The sequence below is a fragment of the Canis lupus genome, chromosome 27 (genome assembly GCF_048164855.1).
Source record: "Canis lupus baileyi chromosome 27, mCanLup2.hap1, whole genome shotgun sequence".
Lineage (NCBI taxonomy): Eukaryota > Metazoa > Chordata > Mammalia > Carnivora > Canidae > Canis > Canis lupus.
Window position 1 is genome coordinate 29248469 of NC_132864.1, and position 20582 is coordinate 29269050.

The 20582-nt window shown below is 50.5% G+C and overlaps 1 protein-coding gene across 1 annotated transcript; it reads left to right on the plus strand.

The window, feature by feature from the left end:
- The first annotated feature begins 11014 nt into the window (after positions 1-11014).
- On the plus strand, positions 11015-19612 carry NEFH (neurofilament heavy chain). Its single transcript, XM_072803144.1, has 4 exons — positions 11015-11964; positions 13812-14011; positions 15038-15162; positions 16772-19612. The coding sequence occupies exons 1-4, from the start codon at positions 11091-11093 to the stop codon at positions 19002-19004; spliced, it is 3432 nt and encodes a 1143-aa protein (XP_072659245.1). The 5' UTR covers positions 11015-11090; the 3' UTR covers positions 19005-19612.
- Positions 19613-20582: the final 970 nt, after the last annotated feature.

The window sequence follows — 20582 nt, forward strand, 5'->3', positions numbered from 1 at the left end:
GGCGGGGAAGTGGGGTCCGGGCTGAACGCCGTGCGCCCGGCTTCTCCGAGCCCGGACCGCTGGAGGAGCGCTCGGGAATCTCCGGCGGCCGTGGGAGCGTTCGGGCGTTTCCGGCGCCGAGGGGCGGGGCTGACCGCGACGCGGGCGTGGCCGCCGCCGCCTGCAGGGAGCGCTGTTGCCAGCGCGATTCGTTCAAGTCGGATCGCCGGCCAAGCAATCTGGAGGCGCGGGAATCGGCTCCGTAGTCCTGGGGCCTCGGTTTCCTGCCCCGGAAAATGGGTTTGATGACAGGTTTGGTCAGGCTTCAGTGGAAACTGGATACACTTATGCAAGGAACTAGAAGGCACCTTGATAAATTTGCAGTTCCTACCTTGCATCAGTTTGTTCATCTGTATATGGGGATAATTGTACCTGCCTTCCCTGTGTATATTGTGAGTTGCCAACTGTGGGAAAAATGCATGTAAAGGGGTTGGCACCTTGTAAGCACTCAGTAAATGACAATATTTGTGATAATAGGCAAATCGCCCTGCTAAGCCAGGAAATAATGTCCAAGTCTTGGTTCCTGCCCTTGAGGAGCTCCAGCTGCAGAACCAGAAACAGCAGCTGGGAGCTACAGTGAAACCACTGGCTGGGAGTCAGACTTGCCACTGACGACTTGGGCCTCACTTTCTTCCTCCTTTCTTTGAGGCCATTTAGCTTGGCTTCCCAGGGTTCTGGCGTGTGAAATGCAGTCCAAGGTGGATTATAATTAGATGCATAAGGTGGAGTAGAGACCATAGGAAGTCACCATCCATTGGCATTTATTCATACAACAAACTTCACTGAGCTACTACTCTGGTACCGGATCTTTGGGAAGCAACATTAAGAGATGACTCAGGGCGCCTGGGTGGCTCAGTCAGTTAAGCATCTGCCTTCAGCTCAGGTCATGATCCCGGGGTCCTGGGATAGAGCCCCGCATCGTGCTCCCTGCTCAGTGGGGAGTCTGCTTCTCCCTCTCCCTCTGTGTGCTCATGCTCTCCTCCCATAAACAAACAAACAAAGTAACAAACAAACAACTTTGAATAAGAGATGGCTCCGGCAGCCCTGGTGGCTCAGTGGTTTGGCGGCGCCTTCAGCCTAGGGCGTGATCCTGGAGACCCAGGATCGAGTCTCACGTTGGGCTCCCTGCATGGAGCCTGCTTCTCCCTCTGCCTGTGTCTCTGCCTCTCTCTCTCTCTCTCTCTCTCTCTGTGTCTCTCATGAATAAATAAAATCTTTAAAAAAAAGAGAGAGAGAGAGAGATGGCTCTTCCCCTTGTAGGAACTCACAGTTCCGTTAGGAGCAAATAACCCTTTAGAATGTGGTAGGGCTAGAATGTCAGAAGGACAGAGAGGCTGTAGGAGTCCAAAGGAATTGGCTATCAGAACTTTGAGGGTTAGGAAAAGTCCCTGAAGGAGTAGGTAACATGAAGTAGCTGAAGGATAGAAAAGAGTTAAACGAGGCAGGGGTAGAGAGTGAATCCTGGAGTGAGGGAAAGGGTTTCAGACAAGTAGCTCAGGGTGAAAGAGAATATGGCATAATCAAGAACTCCCTGGAGGCGGCCCTGGACAGCAGAAGAGATTTGGGCAGAGCGGGATGTGGGCAGGGGAGTGCATACCAGTTCCCTTTGCCCATTCCATCCACTCCTGACCCCTCCAAAGCCACCACCAGGGCACATCCTTGTGTCCTGCCATCTGCCTCACGTGTTTATGTCCCCACCGTTGGTTCACCTGCGACACACATCCTGGGCCCCAGATGCAAAGACCATTCCCTGCATCCACAGCTCAGAAGGCACAGGCACCAAGGACTCTAGCACATGCCATCGTCTAAGACCCTGACATACGCTTAAGTAATGAGCAGGGCACAAGGCATATGGAGAAGGAGGAAGGTTCAGATTGGAGAGATGAAGCAGGAAGGCATTCCTAGGAGAGATCCAGTCGTGAGCAAAGATAGAAAGGGGACAGGGTGGCTTTCTAGAGACAGGCTTCAAAATTTGGTGCCTGGTGAGTGATTTAACCTCTCCAGGCCTCAATTTTCTTACCAGAGCTTCTTACAGTGGATGGTGACACCTCAATGAGAGAATGTGTGTAAAAGGCAAGAGCAGGAGCTCAGTCAGTAAACTTGGAAGATTGGCTGAGAACACACCTGAAGGCAGTTCTGCTCTAGGGACACTGGCTCAGAATGCACATCCCCAGGCTCCTCCACCAGAGATTCTGACTTGAGGATTTGGCTGAGCCTGGGAGTATGTATTGGTGACCAGCACTGAGGCAGAATTATTTTTTAAATTTTAATAAAAAGCACATTATCTCCATTAACTCCCCTCTAAGACAGCAAAGACTTCAAAGTCAGCTCTGTCTCCTCCTTCCCCCACCACTAACCTCTCCAGAAGCCAGAAAGCAGTCAGGCACCCAGCAGAGCTTTTACTGAGTCCCCAGTCCAGATCTTGTCTGGGCTTCCACAGTGTTCTGTCAATGGCAGGCGCCTGGCTCAGGGCTGAGGAAGAGGTTTCAGAAACTTTCCTGGCATGCTTCCTCCCTGCTGGCATTTGCTGCTTTTGGGTGGTTCCTGTGTGTCTTCATGCAGCCTGACTGCAGACGGATGGGCCAGGGTGTTGCTGCCCCCAAGTAAGGCAAGTTTCATGTTCACCAAGCCCAGGGCCATGCCCACTTGCAGGAGCCTCTTTTAAAGCCCAGCAATGCCTCATTTATCTGCCAACACTGACCATCAGGAAGGATCTTTTATCCAACTGATAGTTCTTCCCTCAAGCCCATACCCCCAACTTAAGTTCATTGGCATATAATCTTCTAAAATTATCTGTGTACCGATGTACTGCCTCTTCACTGGAATAAAGATATAAAACATCACTGAACTTTTTTTCCCCCTGAGAACCATTGTGGAAACTGGGAAAAGTACAAGAGGCCTATGTGTAAGCCACAGCCCCTCCACTACCTTGCTCTGTGACCTTGGCAGGCCACTCTCTTTGTATGACCTAGATGTTCTACTCTGTATTATAGGATACCCTGCAGACCTAGTGGAGTTGTTGCGGACACCACATATGTAGGTGGCCACCACAGAGCAGGCAGGTGCTCACCACATGGAGGTTGCCAAAATTGTTCTCCGGATGACTCAAGATCTATACTGTGAACATCAATCATGGTTCCACGTCTGCTTTCTACTTATCAGTCTCTCCTGAGGTCAGGTCATCCAGAAAGCTGAGTTGGCTGTCATTTTAACTTCCTAACTGTACTGCCTGGGAAGCCTGCTCCCCTAGGGAGAATGCCAGTTCTCAATACCCCTTGCTTCCACCACGGAGACAGAAGGAACCCCCAGAGCAAAGCCCCAACCAGCTGTGATGGCATTGGGAAAGTGTTGGGTCCACTTCTAAAGCAGTGTTCCTATGTGGTCCTATAGGAACCTAGTTCAGTATACCACAAACCTATAGTTTAGTATACCTGCTGCAATGGAATCTATTAGACCTGAGTTCAAATCTCAGCTCCACTACTTTCTAGGGGTGTATCCTGGGGCAAGTCTCTCAGCCTCTCTGAGCCTCCAGTGCCCAGACTATGGAGACAGTAATAGTATCTATCTACATCATAGGGTTACAGGAATAAGCAAGGCCAGGGGTGAAATCAAAGGCACTTCTTCCCTCTTTAGCTGAGATTCCTTCATTCCTACTGTCGGGTAGCTTCTGGCTCTAGGTAACAAGAATATGGCAGCTCTGGAGCATGTGTAACACAGCAAACCTGACTGAGCTGCTAGAACTGGTCCCTTAGGAAAGACCACCTTTCCTCACTGAGGAATCACCTCACTCCTGGTCTCAGGAACCAGAACCCCAAATCATTCATTCATTATTATCCACAAAGGGAACTGGAGATAGAGTGGATCAGTAAATCCACCCACCAGCCCATGATCTTTGCTGCAGAATTCAGCTTCCCAACTGGTGCCACCCCAGGGCACAGACAAGTGGGCAGGCAGGCAGGCAGGCAGGCCTGCTGCAGGCTTTCATCAGTTGTGAGCCAGTTCCCTGGTGGTTAACCTGTGGGTGGACACTAGGAGAAAGAAGCTTATGCAAAACTGCACGTAGTTCAGTTCAAAACTGAACTACGTGCAGTTTTGCTGTTTCTTTCAAAAAGGAAGTAGGGGAAGGGAGGCTACCTCCCTTTACTATAAATCAAGCCTGCAAAAAATAGGACATCCCTAAGGAGGGAGAGGAGGAGGGGAGAGATAAAGAGGACAGAGAAATTGTGGGGAAAGGAGGAGGGATGTGATGCAGGGAAAAGGAAGGAGAGAGGAAGGGGAAAGGAGTGGACAAAGGACAGGGCCAGGAGAGTCTGAGAATGTGGGGCACAGTTTAGGGGAAGAGAGATAAGGAGAAAGAGAAATGCTCAGTTCTTTATAGATAGGTACATTTGATCTTAGCCAAAAAGCTGAGAAGTAACCTTCATAGATATATACAAATAATTGCTGAAATCAAAAAGGAAGGAAAGAATACTGGGGGAGTCTGCAAGCAACGGAGTGGACAGGGCTATAGCCCCAGCAAAAGTGACCACATAATTGGGGTGGAGAGGCTCCAAGCTTGGGTGTATGTGTGTGTGTGGGGGTGGTGCGGAACACTTTCAAGCCTTTCCCAGTCGTCCTGCGAGGCCTCCCTCCTAGGGCCCCGGCGGCTGGGAGCTGTCCAGATATCTGGTGCTGAAATGTCCAGACGCTCACTGGCCCGCAGGACTGCTCAGCCATCCGACAACTACTTGTTAGACACCTACCATTTGCCAGCCATTTTTTCCAAGTGCCGAGGAAAGCAGCAGAGAATAAAATAGACAAATATCAGGCCCTTATGAAGCTTACAATCTCTGGGAGAAGAAAATATAAGAGAGAGAAGAACTATCCATGTTAGAAAAGGTCACTTTGTTTTTTTTGAAAGTTTCAATGTTATAAATTATTTTATTTTTTTAAAAGATTTCATTTATTTATTCATGAGAGACACAGAGAGAGAGGCAGAGATATAGGCAGAGGGAGAAGCAGACTTCCTGCTGAGCAGGGAGCCTGAAGCGGGAATTGATCTGGGCCACCCAGACGTCCCATAAATTGTTATTTTCAAGCAAGAGTCATTTAATACAATGCAACCCTAGTTAAATAATAGCTGGTAATGGACTTTACATCCCATGCCACCATATACATACATACACACATATACAAAAATATAAACTGAAGACACAGAATGTTCTATGATTTATCATTTCAATTTTTTAAAGATTTTTTAAAATTTATTCATGAGATACAGATAGGCAGAGACACAGGCAGAGGGAGAAGCAGGCTTCATACAGGGAGCCTAACATGGGACTCAATCCCGGGTCTCTAGGATCATGCCTTGGGCTGAAGGCGGTGCTAAACCATTGAGCCACCGGGGCTGCCCTATTATTTCACTTTTAACAAAATGCTAAATCAGTCACAGTTTTCATACAATATTTAACATGAGAAAAGGTCACATTTTGTGGAGGAAAATAAAGCAGGAAGAGAATGAAGAGTTCAGCAAATGCACCCCTAAACAGTGATCACATGCTCTTACCCAGTAAGGAGACACAATGATGACAAGTCTGGGGGTGAGCCCTTACATAAAGGATATGCTGACATTGGGTCACAAGTCACAGGGACTCTCAGTTGAATGACCCATCAGGGGCACCTGGGTGGCTCGGTTGGTTAAGTGTCTGCCTTCAGCTCAGGGCATAATCTCAGGGTCCTGGCATCCAGCACCACATTGGGCTCCCTGCTCAGCGGGGAGTCTGCTTCTCCCTCTCCCACTGCCCCTACCCCTCACTCCTGCTCTCTCAAATAAATAAAATCTTAAAAAAAAAAAAAAGGATGACCCATCCCCAGCCTGTTCCCTCTCTGGGTGCATCCCATTCCTCCAGTCTTAGGCCATCTGGATCCACTGGGCCAGAGAAATGAGTTTCCACCTTGTATGTCCAACACCAGTTTAGTCCTGGATGATTTGAGACACTTCTGCTTTATCACTGGGTTAATTCAGGCAACCTACTTCCTCAGTTTACCCATCTATAAAATAGCAACAATAATCCTTGCCTAGTGAAGAAGGTTTGAGGAGGTACCAAGGAGAAAGTGGTAGCTGAGTTCTCTCTGCTGTATACATGCCGGGATGGGGGGCAGGGGAGGGCAGAGAGGGGAGGATTTCCCCGCATTGGGGTCTCATTCTTTAGAGTCTCCAGTGCTCAACACAGGTTCTAATCCCACAGATGTGGAGCGAATGAAGTAAGTGCCAGCAATGTTCAGCTGATGTTAATGGAGAGCTGTACTGCTTTATCCTTCACATCGCAGTCCTGTTCCTGAAGAGCACTAACCTTGGGGTTCACAGGGGTTCTAGATAGTTTTGCCATAAGCTTATTTGCCGCAAGCATTTTCACCATATAACTAATTGGCTGTGAGGCAATTTTTCCTTAAAAGATTAAAAAAAATAACTGGTTGATAGTTTGGTTTGATAGTTTAGTTTCATCAACTAGTTGACAGTTTTTAAAAAAATTTTTATTTATTTATGATAGTCACACAGAGAGAAAGAGAGAGAGGCAGAGACATAGGCAGAGGGAGAAGCAGTCTCCATGCACTGGGAGCCCGACGTGGGATTCGATCCCGGGTCTCCAGGATCGCACCCTGGGCCATAGGCAGGCGCTAAACCGCTGCACCACCCAGGGATCCCAACTAGTTGACAGTTTGATTTCATTTTTCCATTTTCTCCAGTGCTCCCATTTATATATAATATAAACTGTAGCCATTATGATGGTCTATACAGTGGTACAGAATTTTGAACCGACATTTCCCAGAGAACTTTGGAATGTCTATCAAGACATGTGACAATATACCAAGAACAAGCAACAGCGTAGAGAAGGCTTTCACAATGCAATACAAAACTCAGTTACAAATAAGTATTCTAGTATTTGGGAATGTATACCTCTCTTTAAAAAAAAGATTTTTTTTTGAGATAGTGAAAGAAAGAGAGAGAGAGGGAGAGGGGGAGAGAGAGAGAGAGAGAGAGAGAGAATGAGAAGGGGGGAGGGGCAGAGGGAGAGGGAGAAGCAAGCTCCTGGAGATGTGGGCTTGATGTGGGGCTGGATCCCAGGACCCCAGGATCACAACCAGAGCCCAAAGGCAGATGCTTAACCACTGAGCCACCCAGGTGGGGGAATGGATATCTCTCTCAATGAAGGAAGGAATTTTAGCATAAAAAAAGAAAAAAATGTGATGCTAAGTGAGATGAATCAGCAAGCCAAAAAAATGTGTAAGACTATGAACAATGACTTTGAGACAAGTGTAAGTACAACCTACAAAATAAAATCAGTTATTTGCACAGTAGTGCCATGAATCTACACATAGTTAAAATGTACTCAAGTATTTTATATTTTTCAATAGTCTTTAAAATTTTGTTATTCAGGGGTGCCTGGCTGGATCAGTCAGGAGAGCATGTGACTTTTGATCTTGGGGTCATGTAAGCCCCATGTTGCACGTAGAGCTTACTTAAAATTGTTATTCAATTTTCTAGTTTCATTATAGCCTTTTTAATGAATGTCTTTCATTTCTTTCTTTCTTTCATTTTTCATGATTTTGTCTCTTATGAAGAAAAACAGACATGATCCACAGGAGCTCAGATAGCAGGCCAGGGAAAACACAGGCTAGAGCCCAATTCGAGTAGGTCCTTCAATGTGAGTCATCATGAGAAACACTTAGAGGCAAGAAAGGCCTACGATCAAACAAGTTTAGACAACACAACACACTCCACTCACCTTTGGGGGATTTTCAGTGTTCACTGCAAAGTCCAGGCTACAAGCATTGCTTCAAGAGCCCCACTTAACTCTCTTTTACCCATGAAACCCCTCTCTTCTTCTCATTTTTAAAGGAACACTTACTATCCTCAAGAAGGTGCCTTGGGAAATAGTGGACTAGGATTTGGGAAGGACTTAAGAATCCTTATTCCAAGGAGACAATTTTAGAGGTTTACGGGATTCTGTAACCTCAGTGTTTTGTGTGTGCCTATCACATAGCATGTGCTCAGTAAACATGTAATGGATGGATGGATGGGTGGTGAATGAACATGTTATTCTATGAATGAATGAATGAATGAATGAATGAATATGTTATTCTACTCATTTCCAAATGGTAAGAATTGAGAGGAGGAAGGTGAAAGTGATTTGAGACCCAAAGACTCAGGACAGAACCATTTTTAGTTCCCTCCAGACCACAAGTTTGGCTTGAGAACTGATGGAATTTATTCATCCATCCATTCATTCAACCAATGATGCCCCGGAGTGGTTAAATGCAGTGTGGTGGATTAGCACTAGAGACCTTGGAGGGGATAATTAACTAAATACGGAAGTAAAGGAGGCCAGAAATGGCTTCCTGGAAGTGAGTCAGAAGGGCCCTTTGGGAGAATGAACTCAGGGTTCCCATCCTCATGTCATTTTTCCAGCCATACAAATCATGTTTAGGATTTCTTGGTCGGAGTCCACAGGGAGCTATGATCCCTTGGTTGTGCACCCCCCCAACCTTGACAGAATTCATCTTAGCCTCCTGGCCCCCTCCCCTCTTTTACTGAGCACTTCTCACCACTCTATTACTGTTAGCTGCCTACCAGCCATCCTACACCCAGAGGATGTATCTGCATTATGCAGATGACTGAAAAGATCCAAAGGAACAAGGTTCTCCTGGCAAAATGCCAAGCCGAATGACAAGTAAATGGGGAGCCACAGGAGAGCATGGAGACCCTGACTAAGCCCCCCTAGATCCCATTCTCAGAAGTCTCAGACCAGTCACTCACCTCCATCCTCCCAGCACTGACTGCAAACCAGCCCCTCTGCCCCTTGCAAACTGGCTCATGACTGGATCTTTAAGTGGGGGGAAAAATGCTTCATCATGTTCTGCTTCTCCATTCAGAACCAGAAATTCCCTTCCCCCTCCTTCCTTCTCCCAGCACACTCTCCTTCCCGTAAAACGTGGTTAAAGGGACAGCACCATCACTTCCTCATCTCTGAGGGTCTGTTTAGAATCTGGGGTCTGGGAATGAGGCAGAGGGCTAGAAGAAACAAACTGGCAGAGGTCTTTTCTGGGGTGATCTGTCAGTCCCCATCCTGGGAATCCCACAGAAGGAAAACCAGTGTAAACTGGAAGTGCAGTGGGGGTTGAGATAACTGCCTGAGGGAGGCTCAGATCTGAGAGAGAAGTCTCAAGACTCCCTCCCAGAAAAACACTGTGGGGGTCCTTTCATCTCCCGAAGGAGGAGCAGAGTGTGTATGTGGGAGAATTTCATACAAAACAGGGAAATGGACCCCTTACCAGAAGGTTGAGAGGCTGGGTTCCCGGCTCCCAGAGTAACCCTGCAGGATCATTCATCGCCCCTCCTCAGTTCTTATACTTAGCACACTTGCCTACCTCCTTCCTCTCTCCCTCCAAGGTAAAGGCAGAGATTAACCCCTCTCTCTCCACAAAGAGCAGGCCCTGTCCTTGGTGCTGAAGCACCAGACCAGCACCCCCCCCCCCCCCGGCATTTCACAGGAGAATGAAAGCCCCCCCCCCAAAAAAAAGAAGTCGTATAACACCAGCAGTTGTAGGGCACCTCAAATCACAGGGACCCTTTTTCTATCTGACCCTCCATAAGGGATTTGGGTGCCCTGAAAGCATCCCACTACTTCACTGGGGGTTAGAAAGAATGCCTATCGCTGCATCCACTTCTCTGTTCTGGGGGTGGGGGAGAGATGACAAGTCAAAGTGGAGGAAATAAGGAGGAAAGGGGGAGAAAGACGGACTTCCTAGTTGTGGGAAAGCGGCTGCCACATCCATGGACAGTATATGGGTTCTCCTTCCCTAGTTCAGCCAGAGACTCCTCCAAAGCAGAAGCTGCCAGGGGAGGGGGAGAGCGGGGCGGGTGGGTGGTGGGTGGGGGTGTCTCTAGTTGCAGCCTATCCCAGGGCAAGGCCCCCTCTTGGTACAGATGGGAAAAACAGGGATGGGGTCCGCAACTCATCCAAGGTCATTTGGCCAGCAAACTGTGGAGCTGACCTCAGAGTGTATAGACCCTGGCCTGAATGACTCCTAGGACACCTGTCACTCCCCCCACCCCACACAGGTGCTAGCTTCCCCAGCTTCATGCCCAGTCCCCACAGGACCCCCACTCTGGGTTCTCTGACCCTCACACAGCCCACGTTCCTCCTGCTTATTCAGGGGGCCCCTCTGCCTCTTTCACTGAGGGCCCTCCCTGCTGGGGCCAGCTGCAGGGTCTCCCTCCTTCTATACTACAGAGACCACTGACTTCCCTCTTTTCCTTCTCTGAGGTGTCTCCCATACCCCAATTCAGGGCAGCCTTGCTGCCCTTCCCAACTCCAAGTCCCCCTCTCCTATTCTGCAGCCAGCTGCAGTTCTCTCCTGGTGGCTTCCTAGCTATGAGGGAAAGAGTGTACTTCCAGTCACCTTCTGTAGCATCCGCCATGAGTCTATTTAGGATAACTTTGCTCCCTCCCCTATTCCGGGCCAGCTCCAAACACGCTGCACCCCTTATCCTGAGGTCCTCTCTAACTCTCAGGAAAATCTCGTGCCCCCTCTCATTCAGGGGTCCCCTCAATCTGACTACAGTCACCTATCGCTCCATCCCAAAGACACTCTGTCCCTATTCCCACGGAGATTCCTTGCCCTCTCCCCGTTTTAGGCCCTTTCTCTATTTCCAAACACAGTAGCAAAGTCTTCCGACTCGCACCCAGGGGTCCCAGCCGTTCCACTCCAGGAGTGCACCCCGCTAACCCGACCTCGGGGTGCTCCACCGACGCCGCGTCGATTCCCCTTCACTCCTGAGTCCCCCTGCCCCGCCCCTCTCACTGCGGCGGAGCGGAGCGGCCCGGCCCGGGCAGCCGGGGAGGAGGCAGAGAGGGCGGGGCCCTCCTCCCCCGCCCCCCCAACTGCCGAGGGGCTGGACCCGACCGGGCTGCTATAAAAAGCCCGGCATCCCCGTGCTGCCGCAGTGCCGCCCGCCCCGTCCCGGCCTCGGGTGTCCCCCTCCGCCGGCGGCCGCACCTGCTCCGGCCATGATGAGCTTCAGCGGCGCGGACGCGCTGCTGGGCGCCCCGTTCGCGCCGCTCCATGGAGGCGGCAGCCTGCACTACGCGTTGGCCCGCAAGGGCGGAACGCGCTCTACCGCCGGCTCATCCAGTGGCTTCCACTCCTGGGCGCGGACATCCGTGAGCTCCGTGTCGGCCTCTCCGAGCCGCTTCCGTGGCGCAGCAGCCACCTCAAGCACCGACTCCCTAGACACGCTGAGTAACGGACCGGAGGGCTGCGTGGTGGCAGCAGCCGCGGCCCGCAGCGAGAAGGAGCAGCTGCAGGCGCTGAATGACCGCTTCGCGGGCTACATCGACAAGGTACGGCAGCTCGAGGCTCACAACCGCAGCCTGGAAGGCGAGGCGGCGGCCCTGCGGCAGCAGCACGCTGGCCGCGCCGCCATGGGCGAGCTGTACGAGCGAGAGGTGCGCGAGATGCGCGGCGCTGTGCTGCGCCTGGGCGCGGCGCGCGGCCAGCTGCGCCTGGAGCAGGAGCACCTGCTCGAAGACATTGCGCACGTGCGCCAGCGCCTAGACGACGAGGCCCGGCAGCGGGAAGAAGCCGAGGCGGCGGCGCGCGCACTCGCGCGCTTTGCGCAAGAGGCCGAGGCGGCGCGCGTCGAGCTGCAGAAGAAGGCGCAAGCGCTGCAGGAAGAGTGCGGCTACCTGCGGCGTCACCACCAGGAGGAGGTGGGCGAGCTGCTCGGCCAGATCCAGGGCTGCGGCGCCGCGCAGGCGCAGGCGCAGGCCGAGGCGCGCGACGCCCTGAAGTGCGACGTGACGTCGGCGCTGCGCGAGATCCGCGCGCAACTTGAAGGCCACGCGGTGCAGAGCACTCTGCAGTCGGAGGAGTGGTTCCGAGGTTCGTAGGCGCGTGGGGGAGGGGGCGCCCCCTGCTGGTCGGGCCGGGCGCACTCCGAAGGCGGTGGGGCTGGAGGGCGTGCTGCTCAGCTTCCTCCCGCAAAGAACATTCCCCTTCGTTAAATAACAGTTTCACTCTGGGTGTCTGGAGAAATCCTTCAACTCAGGGTTGTCCTTTGGCTGCCCTACTCCAGGGTCCTTCTATCTGTCCTGCAACTTTGGGTCCCCTCTGTTCCCCCTGCCCAGTATTAGATAACCCCACTCTGAGCCCCTTTCCATCAGGTTCCTTCTACAGTTCCAGAGCGGTGCCAGCTTCTAATTACAGGCACGGGGGACCCTTTGCCCTTCAAAGTAACATACCTTCCCTGCCCAACCCTGCTCATCCCCTTGCCTGCACTCTGCAGAGGACCCCTTTGTCTGGACCCCTATCAGCTTCCTCCCCAGTGGGGGATTCTCACATCCTTCCTCCCCTAGAGGGATCATCACCCCAGCCAATGGGTGCATGAGGTTGGGGTGGCCCCCACAATGTCCTCTCTCCCCTTGAGAAGCTAGAAGCTTCTCAAGTTCCCCCCTCCTCCAACTCCATGCTGCCCTGAGTCAGCTAGATTGCAGCTGCAGCAGCTCTGAAGCTATGCCTAGCAGCTTCGGGGTGACCTTGGCCAAAGCTTGCCTTCTTTGGTTTTCATTTTGGGGGGCTGAAAGGGTCGGGGTTTGACCAGCTGAGCCTCTTATTAGGGGTGGGGAGAGGGAGAGCTACGTGATCCTTCCTAAAACTGTGTATAACTTGCATTTTCCTTGGGAGAGTGTGCAGAGGCTCCAGGGATTTTTAAACAGGTCTGTGGTCCCCATGGGTAAGAATCCTCACCCACTTTGGTGGTTTCTAAGTTTTTGCCAACACGAGTAGGGCAAGCCAGGAAAGCTGAGACTTGGATGCATGGTTTTTCCCATTACTTTTCCTCTCCTTTGCAGTAGCAAAACCTTTCCTCCCTCATCCCTGCAGCAAGACTTCTCCCAGAGCAAACCTCTCTGCTCTCTTGGGCTTTGCCCTTTACATAGATAAGCCATCCCAGGACTTCTGGCCCACCCAGCTGGCTTCCCTTCTCCCCACCTCACCCTCCCAAGACTCAGGTCCTGGGTTTTACTATCTTGGGATTCAGGACCCTCACTTTCAGGAGATGTAGACTAGTCTCTAGACCTCTGCTGGTCCCAGAATGTCTTCTGGGACCATGTCTCCATTGCTCACATGGTCCAGGGTGTGGCTGCTGTTGACACAAAGACTCCTGTGCTAGAGAATGCGCAGCTAGGTGGGGGAAGGGACAGAAAAGTTGGCACGTGGGTCCCAGACTCTGCAGTGACCTTGGACTCTGCATAGCCAAAGCCTGCAAGGAAGGGGCTATGGCTACATAGTGGCTCAGAGCACCTTCATCCCTCCAGAGGTCACAGGCTCATTAACTTGTTCAGCCACAAGCTCAGAGTTAAGCCCTGTGAGCCAAGTTTCACATCTGAATTCTCAGCACTGCTAGCCCTTGCTGGGGAGCTAAACCAGGTATTAGGACCAGAAATGGGGGCTTCCTCTGCTCTGTGGGGCTTCAGATCCTGAACTGGTGGAGACAGTCTGATCTTTGGAACCAGTAGACTGCTAGATTTGAATCTACTGTTTATTACTAGTTGGCCTTGGGCGGTAGTAATTTGCCTATCATAAAGGAGAGGGTGGGTTAAGAATCCAAGATGGCAGCAGGTACTCAGTAGGTCTTCAACCCATGTATGTCACCTTTTGGATCTGGGCACTAGAATTTAAATCCAGATGTGGTTGTGTCTAACTCTGTGCCCTGTCCCCTTCTCCCCCAGTGAGGCTGGACCGACTATCAGAGGCAGCCAAGGTGAACACAGACGCCATGCGCTCAGCCCAGGAGGAGATAACAGAGTATCGCCGGCAGCTGCAGGCTAGGACCACAGAGCTGGAGGCACTCAAAGGCACCAAGGACTCACTAGAGAGGCAGCGCTCTGAACTGGAGGACCGTCATCAGGCTGACATCGCATCCTACCAGGTGGGCAGGGATGGGGCAGAGACCCAGACTACTTTCCCTGGTCGGGTGATCCTGGACAAGTCACTGCCCCTCTATCAGCAGGGTTGTGGTGGTGAAGACTGTGGGCTTTGCAGTCAGTCAGACATGCAAGGGGGACCAGTATGTCTTTCTAGCTTAGTGGCCCCAGAAATCTTAGTGGCCTCTCTGAATCTGAATTCCTTCAGTGCAATGGGGGAAATAAAAGTCCACCTTGCAGAGCTGTGAAGGTTAAAGAGATAGACAAACTTTTCATGGATGAGTGTGAGCCTGCTCTGCAGGGTCTGGTCATGGTGAACTTTTGGTAAACAATAACCAGTGTCTGTGAGCGTGGATAGCCTGGGGAAGGCCTCGGCAGAGTCCTTCCATTAAAGACAGTGGGCAAAAGAATATGACACTTTTAAAGAACTTATTATGCAAGTAATATGTGGTGATTGTGGGTAAATTAGGAAATGGAAAAAGCAAAAAGGAAGCAATAAAAGTCGGCCATAATGGTTACTGCTGCGTAATGGTTACTTTCAGCAGCATGAAGTGAGCCTGGGGACAGGGGAGAAGCTTCCACTGGTATTTAGCGTGCTTCTGTGTACGGCTACAGTCCTCAGCCTCAGGGGGTTTCCTTGGCCCTTACTGTGCGGCAGGTGCTTGGGAGCATCAGGAGTCAAAGCAGACAAGGCTCTGTTCTTGCTGAATGTTTTCTGTGCTTAAAGAGGTCTATAAAGAGATCTTTGCCCGTCATCCCACTGACCAGTGGTAGCCATTGTTGGTGGCTGGTGTGCTTCATTCCAAACCATTTCCCAGGCTGAGGTTGTATCCACACACAGCAGCATTTCTGCTCCAGGTAGTTTCCACATCCATGAATGAGGCTCCCACAGGGTGGGACAGGGTGGGTGTTGGCCCACATGGAGCCATAAATGGGGCTGCTTTGGGTTTGCATGGTGTACCCTAGCTCCTCTGGTGCTGAGGGCCAGGCACTGGCTGGCACATGACGTGTGTGTGACCTCTCCTCCCCAGGAGGCCATCCAGCAGCTGGACACTGAGCTGAGGAACACCAAGTGGGAGATGGCAGCCCAGCTCCGAGAGTACCAGGACCTGCTCAATGTCAAGATGGCTCTGGATATTGAGATTGCCGCTTACAGGTGATGTGGGCCAGGGGGCATTTGGGATGGTGGGGAGTCCTTGCACTCTTCTGAGAAGTTAAGCACTGAGTTTCAGATTCCCAGCAAGGTGGCTGCCTGTCTTAGAAACAAAAAAGAATTTTTTTTTTTTGGGTAAAATGTAGATGACATAAAATTTCCTATTTAAGTACAGTGGTATTAAGTGCATTTATATTTTTGTGCAACCATCAGCACCATTTATCTCTAGAACTTTTTTCATCTTCCCAAACTGAAACCCTGTGCTCATTAAAGAATTACTCCCCACTCCTCTTTCCTGTGGCCCTGGCAACCATCATTCTACTTTCTGAGAGACAGAAGTCTTAAGAGTGGCTTCTTTTCATTCTGCCAGTGATTTAGATAACAACATTCCTTACCCCTTCCGAAATCCAACCAGCTAGAGGCCTACTTTGGAGGGAAATGAGGCACCTGAGTTGTCAGGGGCCCTGACAACTCTCTTGGCTTTTTTTTTTTTTTTTTTTTTTTTTTTTAGCTCTCTGAGTTTTTCTTTCCTGGGGAAATAAAACGGAGATGATAACAGTACTCCTGTTATGGGGTTGTGGGAAGGAGGAGCCAATCCAGTTCCAGAGCAAATCTGGGTATGGCTGAGCTGTCATAGAGAAATCTCTCAGTAAATGGTAGCCAGGAGAAGGCCATGAGACCTCCCAGCTTAGCAATTTCTTGCTAAGGAGCAAGCTGACTCCATGAACACCCCTCCCAGTTACTGCCAAGTGACCCTTCACTTCCCAACTCTTGGATCTCTTGGGTCCAGTCTATAATCTTGGTCAGAATGTGGTCCATGAGCCAATTAGCAATTAGTACAATTAGCATCTTCCACAAACATGTTAGAAAGGCAGACTCTTGGGCCCCACCCCAGATCTACTGAATCAGAATCTGCATTTTAACCAGATCCCTGGGGATTTGTATGCTGTTAAATTTGCAAAGCACTGGTCTCTAGGGGTAACCCCTATACCTCCTATGAGGCTGGCACTGCCAGTTCCTTTTTATTCATTATCTCATTGAAACAACCCTCTCAGGTAGGGACTCTTATGATCCTCTTTTTGCTAAACTGAGGCTTGAAGAGTTTGAGTGAGTTGGCTGAAGTCACATACCAACTGAGTTGGAAAGAGTAGAAACTGCTGCCCTTACTCCTAAATCCCAAAGGATGAGAATATAAGGTGACTGGAGACCCTTGAAATTCCAGTGGGAATATTCTAAGACCTATTAATCCCAAATTTATAAATGTGGAATTGTTTGCTGAGGCTCCTACCTTTTTCTTGAATGTTTTAGTTAAGGGACAATTGATGTAATTTTTGTTAATGCAGGTGTTCTCTCTTGAGGGCCATTTTGGGGTAGGGGAGTTGTATTATAATTTGCAGTTCTAGCCGCATAAAACAAGAGCAATGCCATTGGGGTGCAGATTCTGGGTGGACCCTGAGAAGATTTGCTAAAAGTGTCTACCATTCACATTCCTTCCTCCACCAAAGTCTATATCATTGTATTCCATGGGTCTTCAGGGTATTCAAGAAGACCCCCAACTCATCAGTCTGCTCTGAGCTAATAATAGTAATGTGTTCCATTATCCATTCTGCAGAAAACTCCTGGAGGGTGAAGAATGTCGGATTGGCTTTGGCCCCAGTCCTTTCTCCCTTCCAGAAGGACTCCCCAAAATTCCCTCTACATCCACTCACATAAAGGTCAAAAGTGAAGAGAAGATCAAAGTGGTAGAAAAGTCAGAGAAGGAAACCGTGATTTTGGAGGAACAGACAGAGGAGATCCAAGTGACTGAAGAAGTGACTGAAGAAGAAGAGAAAGAGGCCAAAGAGGAGAAAGGTGAGGAAGAGGAAGCAGAAGAGGGAGAAGAAGAAACAAAGTCTCCCCCAGCAGAAGAGGCTGCATCTCCAGAGAAGGAAGAGGCCAAGTCCCCAGAAAAGGCTAAGTCCCCCATGAAAGAAGAAGCAAAATCACCAGCTGAGGCCAAGTCCCCAGTGAAGGAAGAGGCCAAGTCTCCAGCTGAGGTGAAGTCCCCTGAGAAAGCTAAATCCCCCATGAAAGAAGAAGCAAAATCTCCAACGGAGGTGAAATCCCCAGAGAAGGCCAAGTCCCCAGCTAAGGAAGAAGCAAAGTCCCCTGTGGAGGCCAAGTCCCCCGAAAAGGCCAAGTCTCCAGTAAAGGAAGAGGCCAAGTCCCCTGAGAAGGCCAAGTCCCCAGTGAAGGAGGAGGCCAAGTCCCCAGAGAAGGCCAAGTCCCCGGTGAAGGAGGAGGCCAAGTCCCCTGAGAAGGCCAAGTCCCCAGTGAAGGAGGAGGCCAAGTCCCCAGAGAAGGCCAAGTCCCCGGTGAAGGAGGAGGCCAAGTCCCCTGAGAAGGCCAAGTCCCCGGTGAAGGAGGAGGCCAAGTCCCCAGAGAAGGCCAAGTCCCCAGTGAAGGAGGAGGCCAAGTCCCCCGAGAAGACCAAGTCCCCAGTGAAGGAGGAGGCCAAGTCCCCAGAGAAGGCCAAGTCCCCCGAGAAGGCCAAGTCTCCAGTGAAGGAGGAGGCCAAGTCCCCTGAGAAGGCCAAGTCTCCAGTGAAGGAGGAGGCCAAGTCCCCTGAGAAGGCCAAGTCCCCGGTGAAGGAGGAAGCCAAATCCCCAGAGAAGGCCAAGTCTCCAGTGAAGGAGGAGGCCAAGTCCCCTGAGAAGGCCAAATCCCCAGTGAAGGAGGAGGCCAAGTCCCCAGAGAAGCCCAAGTCCCCGGTGAAGGAGGAGGCCAAGTCCCCTGAAAAGGCCAAGTCCCCTGAGAAGGCCAAGTCCCCGGTGAAGGAGGAGGCCAAGTCCCCTGAGAAGGCCAAGTCCCCGGTGAAGGAGGAGGCCAAGTCCCCTGAGAAGGCCAAGTCCCCGGTGAAGGAGGAGGCCAAGTCCCCTGAGAAGGCCAAGTCCCCAGTGAAGGAGGAGGCCAAGTCCCCCGAGAAGGCCAAGTCCCCAGTGAAGGAGGAGGCCAAGTCCCCTGAAAAGGCCAAGTCCCCAGAGAAGGCCAAGTCCCCGGTGAAGGAGGAGGCCAAGTCCCCAGAGAAGGCCAAGTCCCCTGAGAAAGCCAAGTCCCCAGTGAAGGAGGAGGCCAAGTCCCCTGAGAAGGCCAAGTCCCCAGAGAAGGTCAAATCTCCTGTGAAAGAAGAGACCAAGGCTCCTGAGAAAGAGGTCACAAAGAAGGAAGAGGCAAAGTCCCCCATAAAGGAGGAAGAGAAACCCCAGGAAGTGAAAGTCAAAGAGCCCGCAAAGAAGGCAGAGGAAGAGAAAGCTCCAGCCACACCAAAAACTGAGGAGAAGAAGGACAGCAAGAAAGATGAGGTGCCAAAGAAGGAGGCTCCAAAGCCTGAGGTCCCCGAAAAGAAGGAGCCTGCTGTGGAGAAACCCAAAGAATCCAAAGTTGAAGCCAAGAAAGAGACTGAAGATAAGAAAAAAGCAGTGACCCCAGAGAAGGAGGTTCCTGCCAAGGTGAAGGAAGAAGCCAAACCCAAAGAGAAGGCTGAGGTGGCCAAGAAGGAGCAAGATGATGCCAAGGCCAAAGAACCCAGCAAAGCAGCAGAGAAGGAGCCAGAAAAGCCAAAGAAGGAAGGGACACCTGCAGCACCCGAGAAAAAAGATGTCAAGGAGGAGAAGACCCCAGAAGCCAAGAAATCTGAGGAGAAACCCAAAGCAGAGGCCCCAGCCAAAGAAGAGCCCAGCAAGGAGGCCCCCACACCTGGCAAAGCCAAGACAGAAAAGGCTGAGAAATCCTCTAGCACAGACCAAAAAGACAGCAGGCCTGCAGAGAAGGCCACAGAAGACAAGGCCTCCAAGGGGGAGAAGTAAGGCAGGGAGAAAGGACTATCCAGAACAGCCAAAGATACTCAGGAGGGCCCAGGAGCTCAAGGGTCGACATAACAAATTTTCATTTTTTCTCCCTTTTCTTTATATAAAAAGAAACTCTGCTTAGATGATGGGGCCCTCCTTCACCAAACAGGAATTTCTATTAGCAATATGTTAGCAAGAGAGGGTATTCCCAGTCCCCTGGCCCTACACCCCAAACCCTCCCCAGGCGATGGACAATTATGTTATGATAGCTTACGTAGCCGAATGTGATATATGCCGAATGCCACATGTAAACACTTGACTATAAAAACTGACCCCCTCCTTTCTAAATAAGTGCATTTATTACCTGTATGTGCAATTGACAGATGATCGCAATAATGAATGAGCAGTTAGAAACACATTATGCTTGAGATGTCTTAACCTATTCCTGAATGCCTTCTGTTTTCCAAAGGAGTGGCCGAGCCCTTGCCCAGAGCTCTCTATCCTGGAAGAGCTGGAGCAGGTGGGGCTGGGCACTGGCCACTGAATCATGCCAGGGCGCACTTTTCCACTGGAGTCCACTTTCAATTGCTTCTGTGCAATAAAACCAAGTGCTTATAAAATGAAAATGTTTCTGCTGTTATTTATTCTCTTTTCCTAGGCAGGCTGGGGGACAGGGCCAGGGGAAATCTAGATGGCACACTCAAGAGCGGAGGACTGAGTGAGCATCAGAGGTCTCAGAGTTAACATGGCCTTTCTTGAGTTATTTCCTGGACACAAACCATGTGCCAGGCAATATGCTAGGTGCTTTATTTTTATGATTTTGCAGGTAGGTGGCCTGGTGCTTGGTTTCTCAGCATGGTCCATGGATCACCTATGTTAGCATCATCTGGGAGACATAGAGAAGTGTAGATTCTTTGATTCCATGCTGGATCATTGAATCAACCTGAGGGGATGGGGATCCCTGGGTGGCTCAGCGGTTTCGCGCCTGCCTTGGGCCCAGGATGTGATCTTGGAGTCCTGGGATCGAGTCCCACGTCGGGCTCCCTGCATGGAGCCTGCTTCTCCCTCTGCCTCTCTCTCTCTCTCTGTCTCTGTCTCTATGTGTCTCTCATGAATGAATAAATAAAATCTTTTTTTAAAAAAACTAAAAAAAAAAAAAAAAAAAAACAACCTGAGGAGGTAGGCCTGGGAAAGTACATGCTTTACCAACTCCCACTTGATTCTGATGCACATTGAAGCCTGAGAACAGGTGAGGTCCTATGGATATTAGTCTATTTATAGAGTTCTACTTGTCATCTTTTGTGAGGAGGAATGACCCTTTTGAACCAGGGGCCATATGTTGCTTATGTACCTGTAGTGAAGACTATAGTTACCACCATTGGGAACAATCTGTTAGTAGTTACATAAGTGGACTCCAATATAACTTCTCCAGACACTATATGAAAGCTGTGTTGTTCTTGTGGATTTATGTAGGGTCTTTACTGTAAAATTCTTGTGTGGTTTCTAACTTTTTGTTTGCTTTTGGCACCTTTCCTGGGAATTGCTTCTTTCCCTGGCCCAACCAGGTGGTTCTCAGAGACACCATGTTTTCTAATT

What these genes read in the sequence shown, in the direction of transcription:
- NEFH (XM_072803144.1), top strand. Translation starts at nt 11,091, where the DNA reads ATGATGAGCTTCAGCGGCGCGGACGCGCTGCTGGGCGCCCCGTTCGCG. An exon ending in GTCGGAGGAGTGGTTCCGAG is followed by an intron (nt 11,965 to 13,811) that starts GTTCGTAGGCGC and finishes CTTCTCCCCCAG; the next exon opens with TGAGGCTGGACCGACTATCA. An exon ending in ATTGAGATTGCCGCTTACAG is followed by an intron (nt 15,163 to 16,771) that starts GTGATGTGGGCC and finishes TCCATTCTGCAG; the next exon opens with AAAACTCCTGGAGGGTGAAG.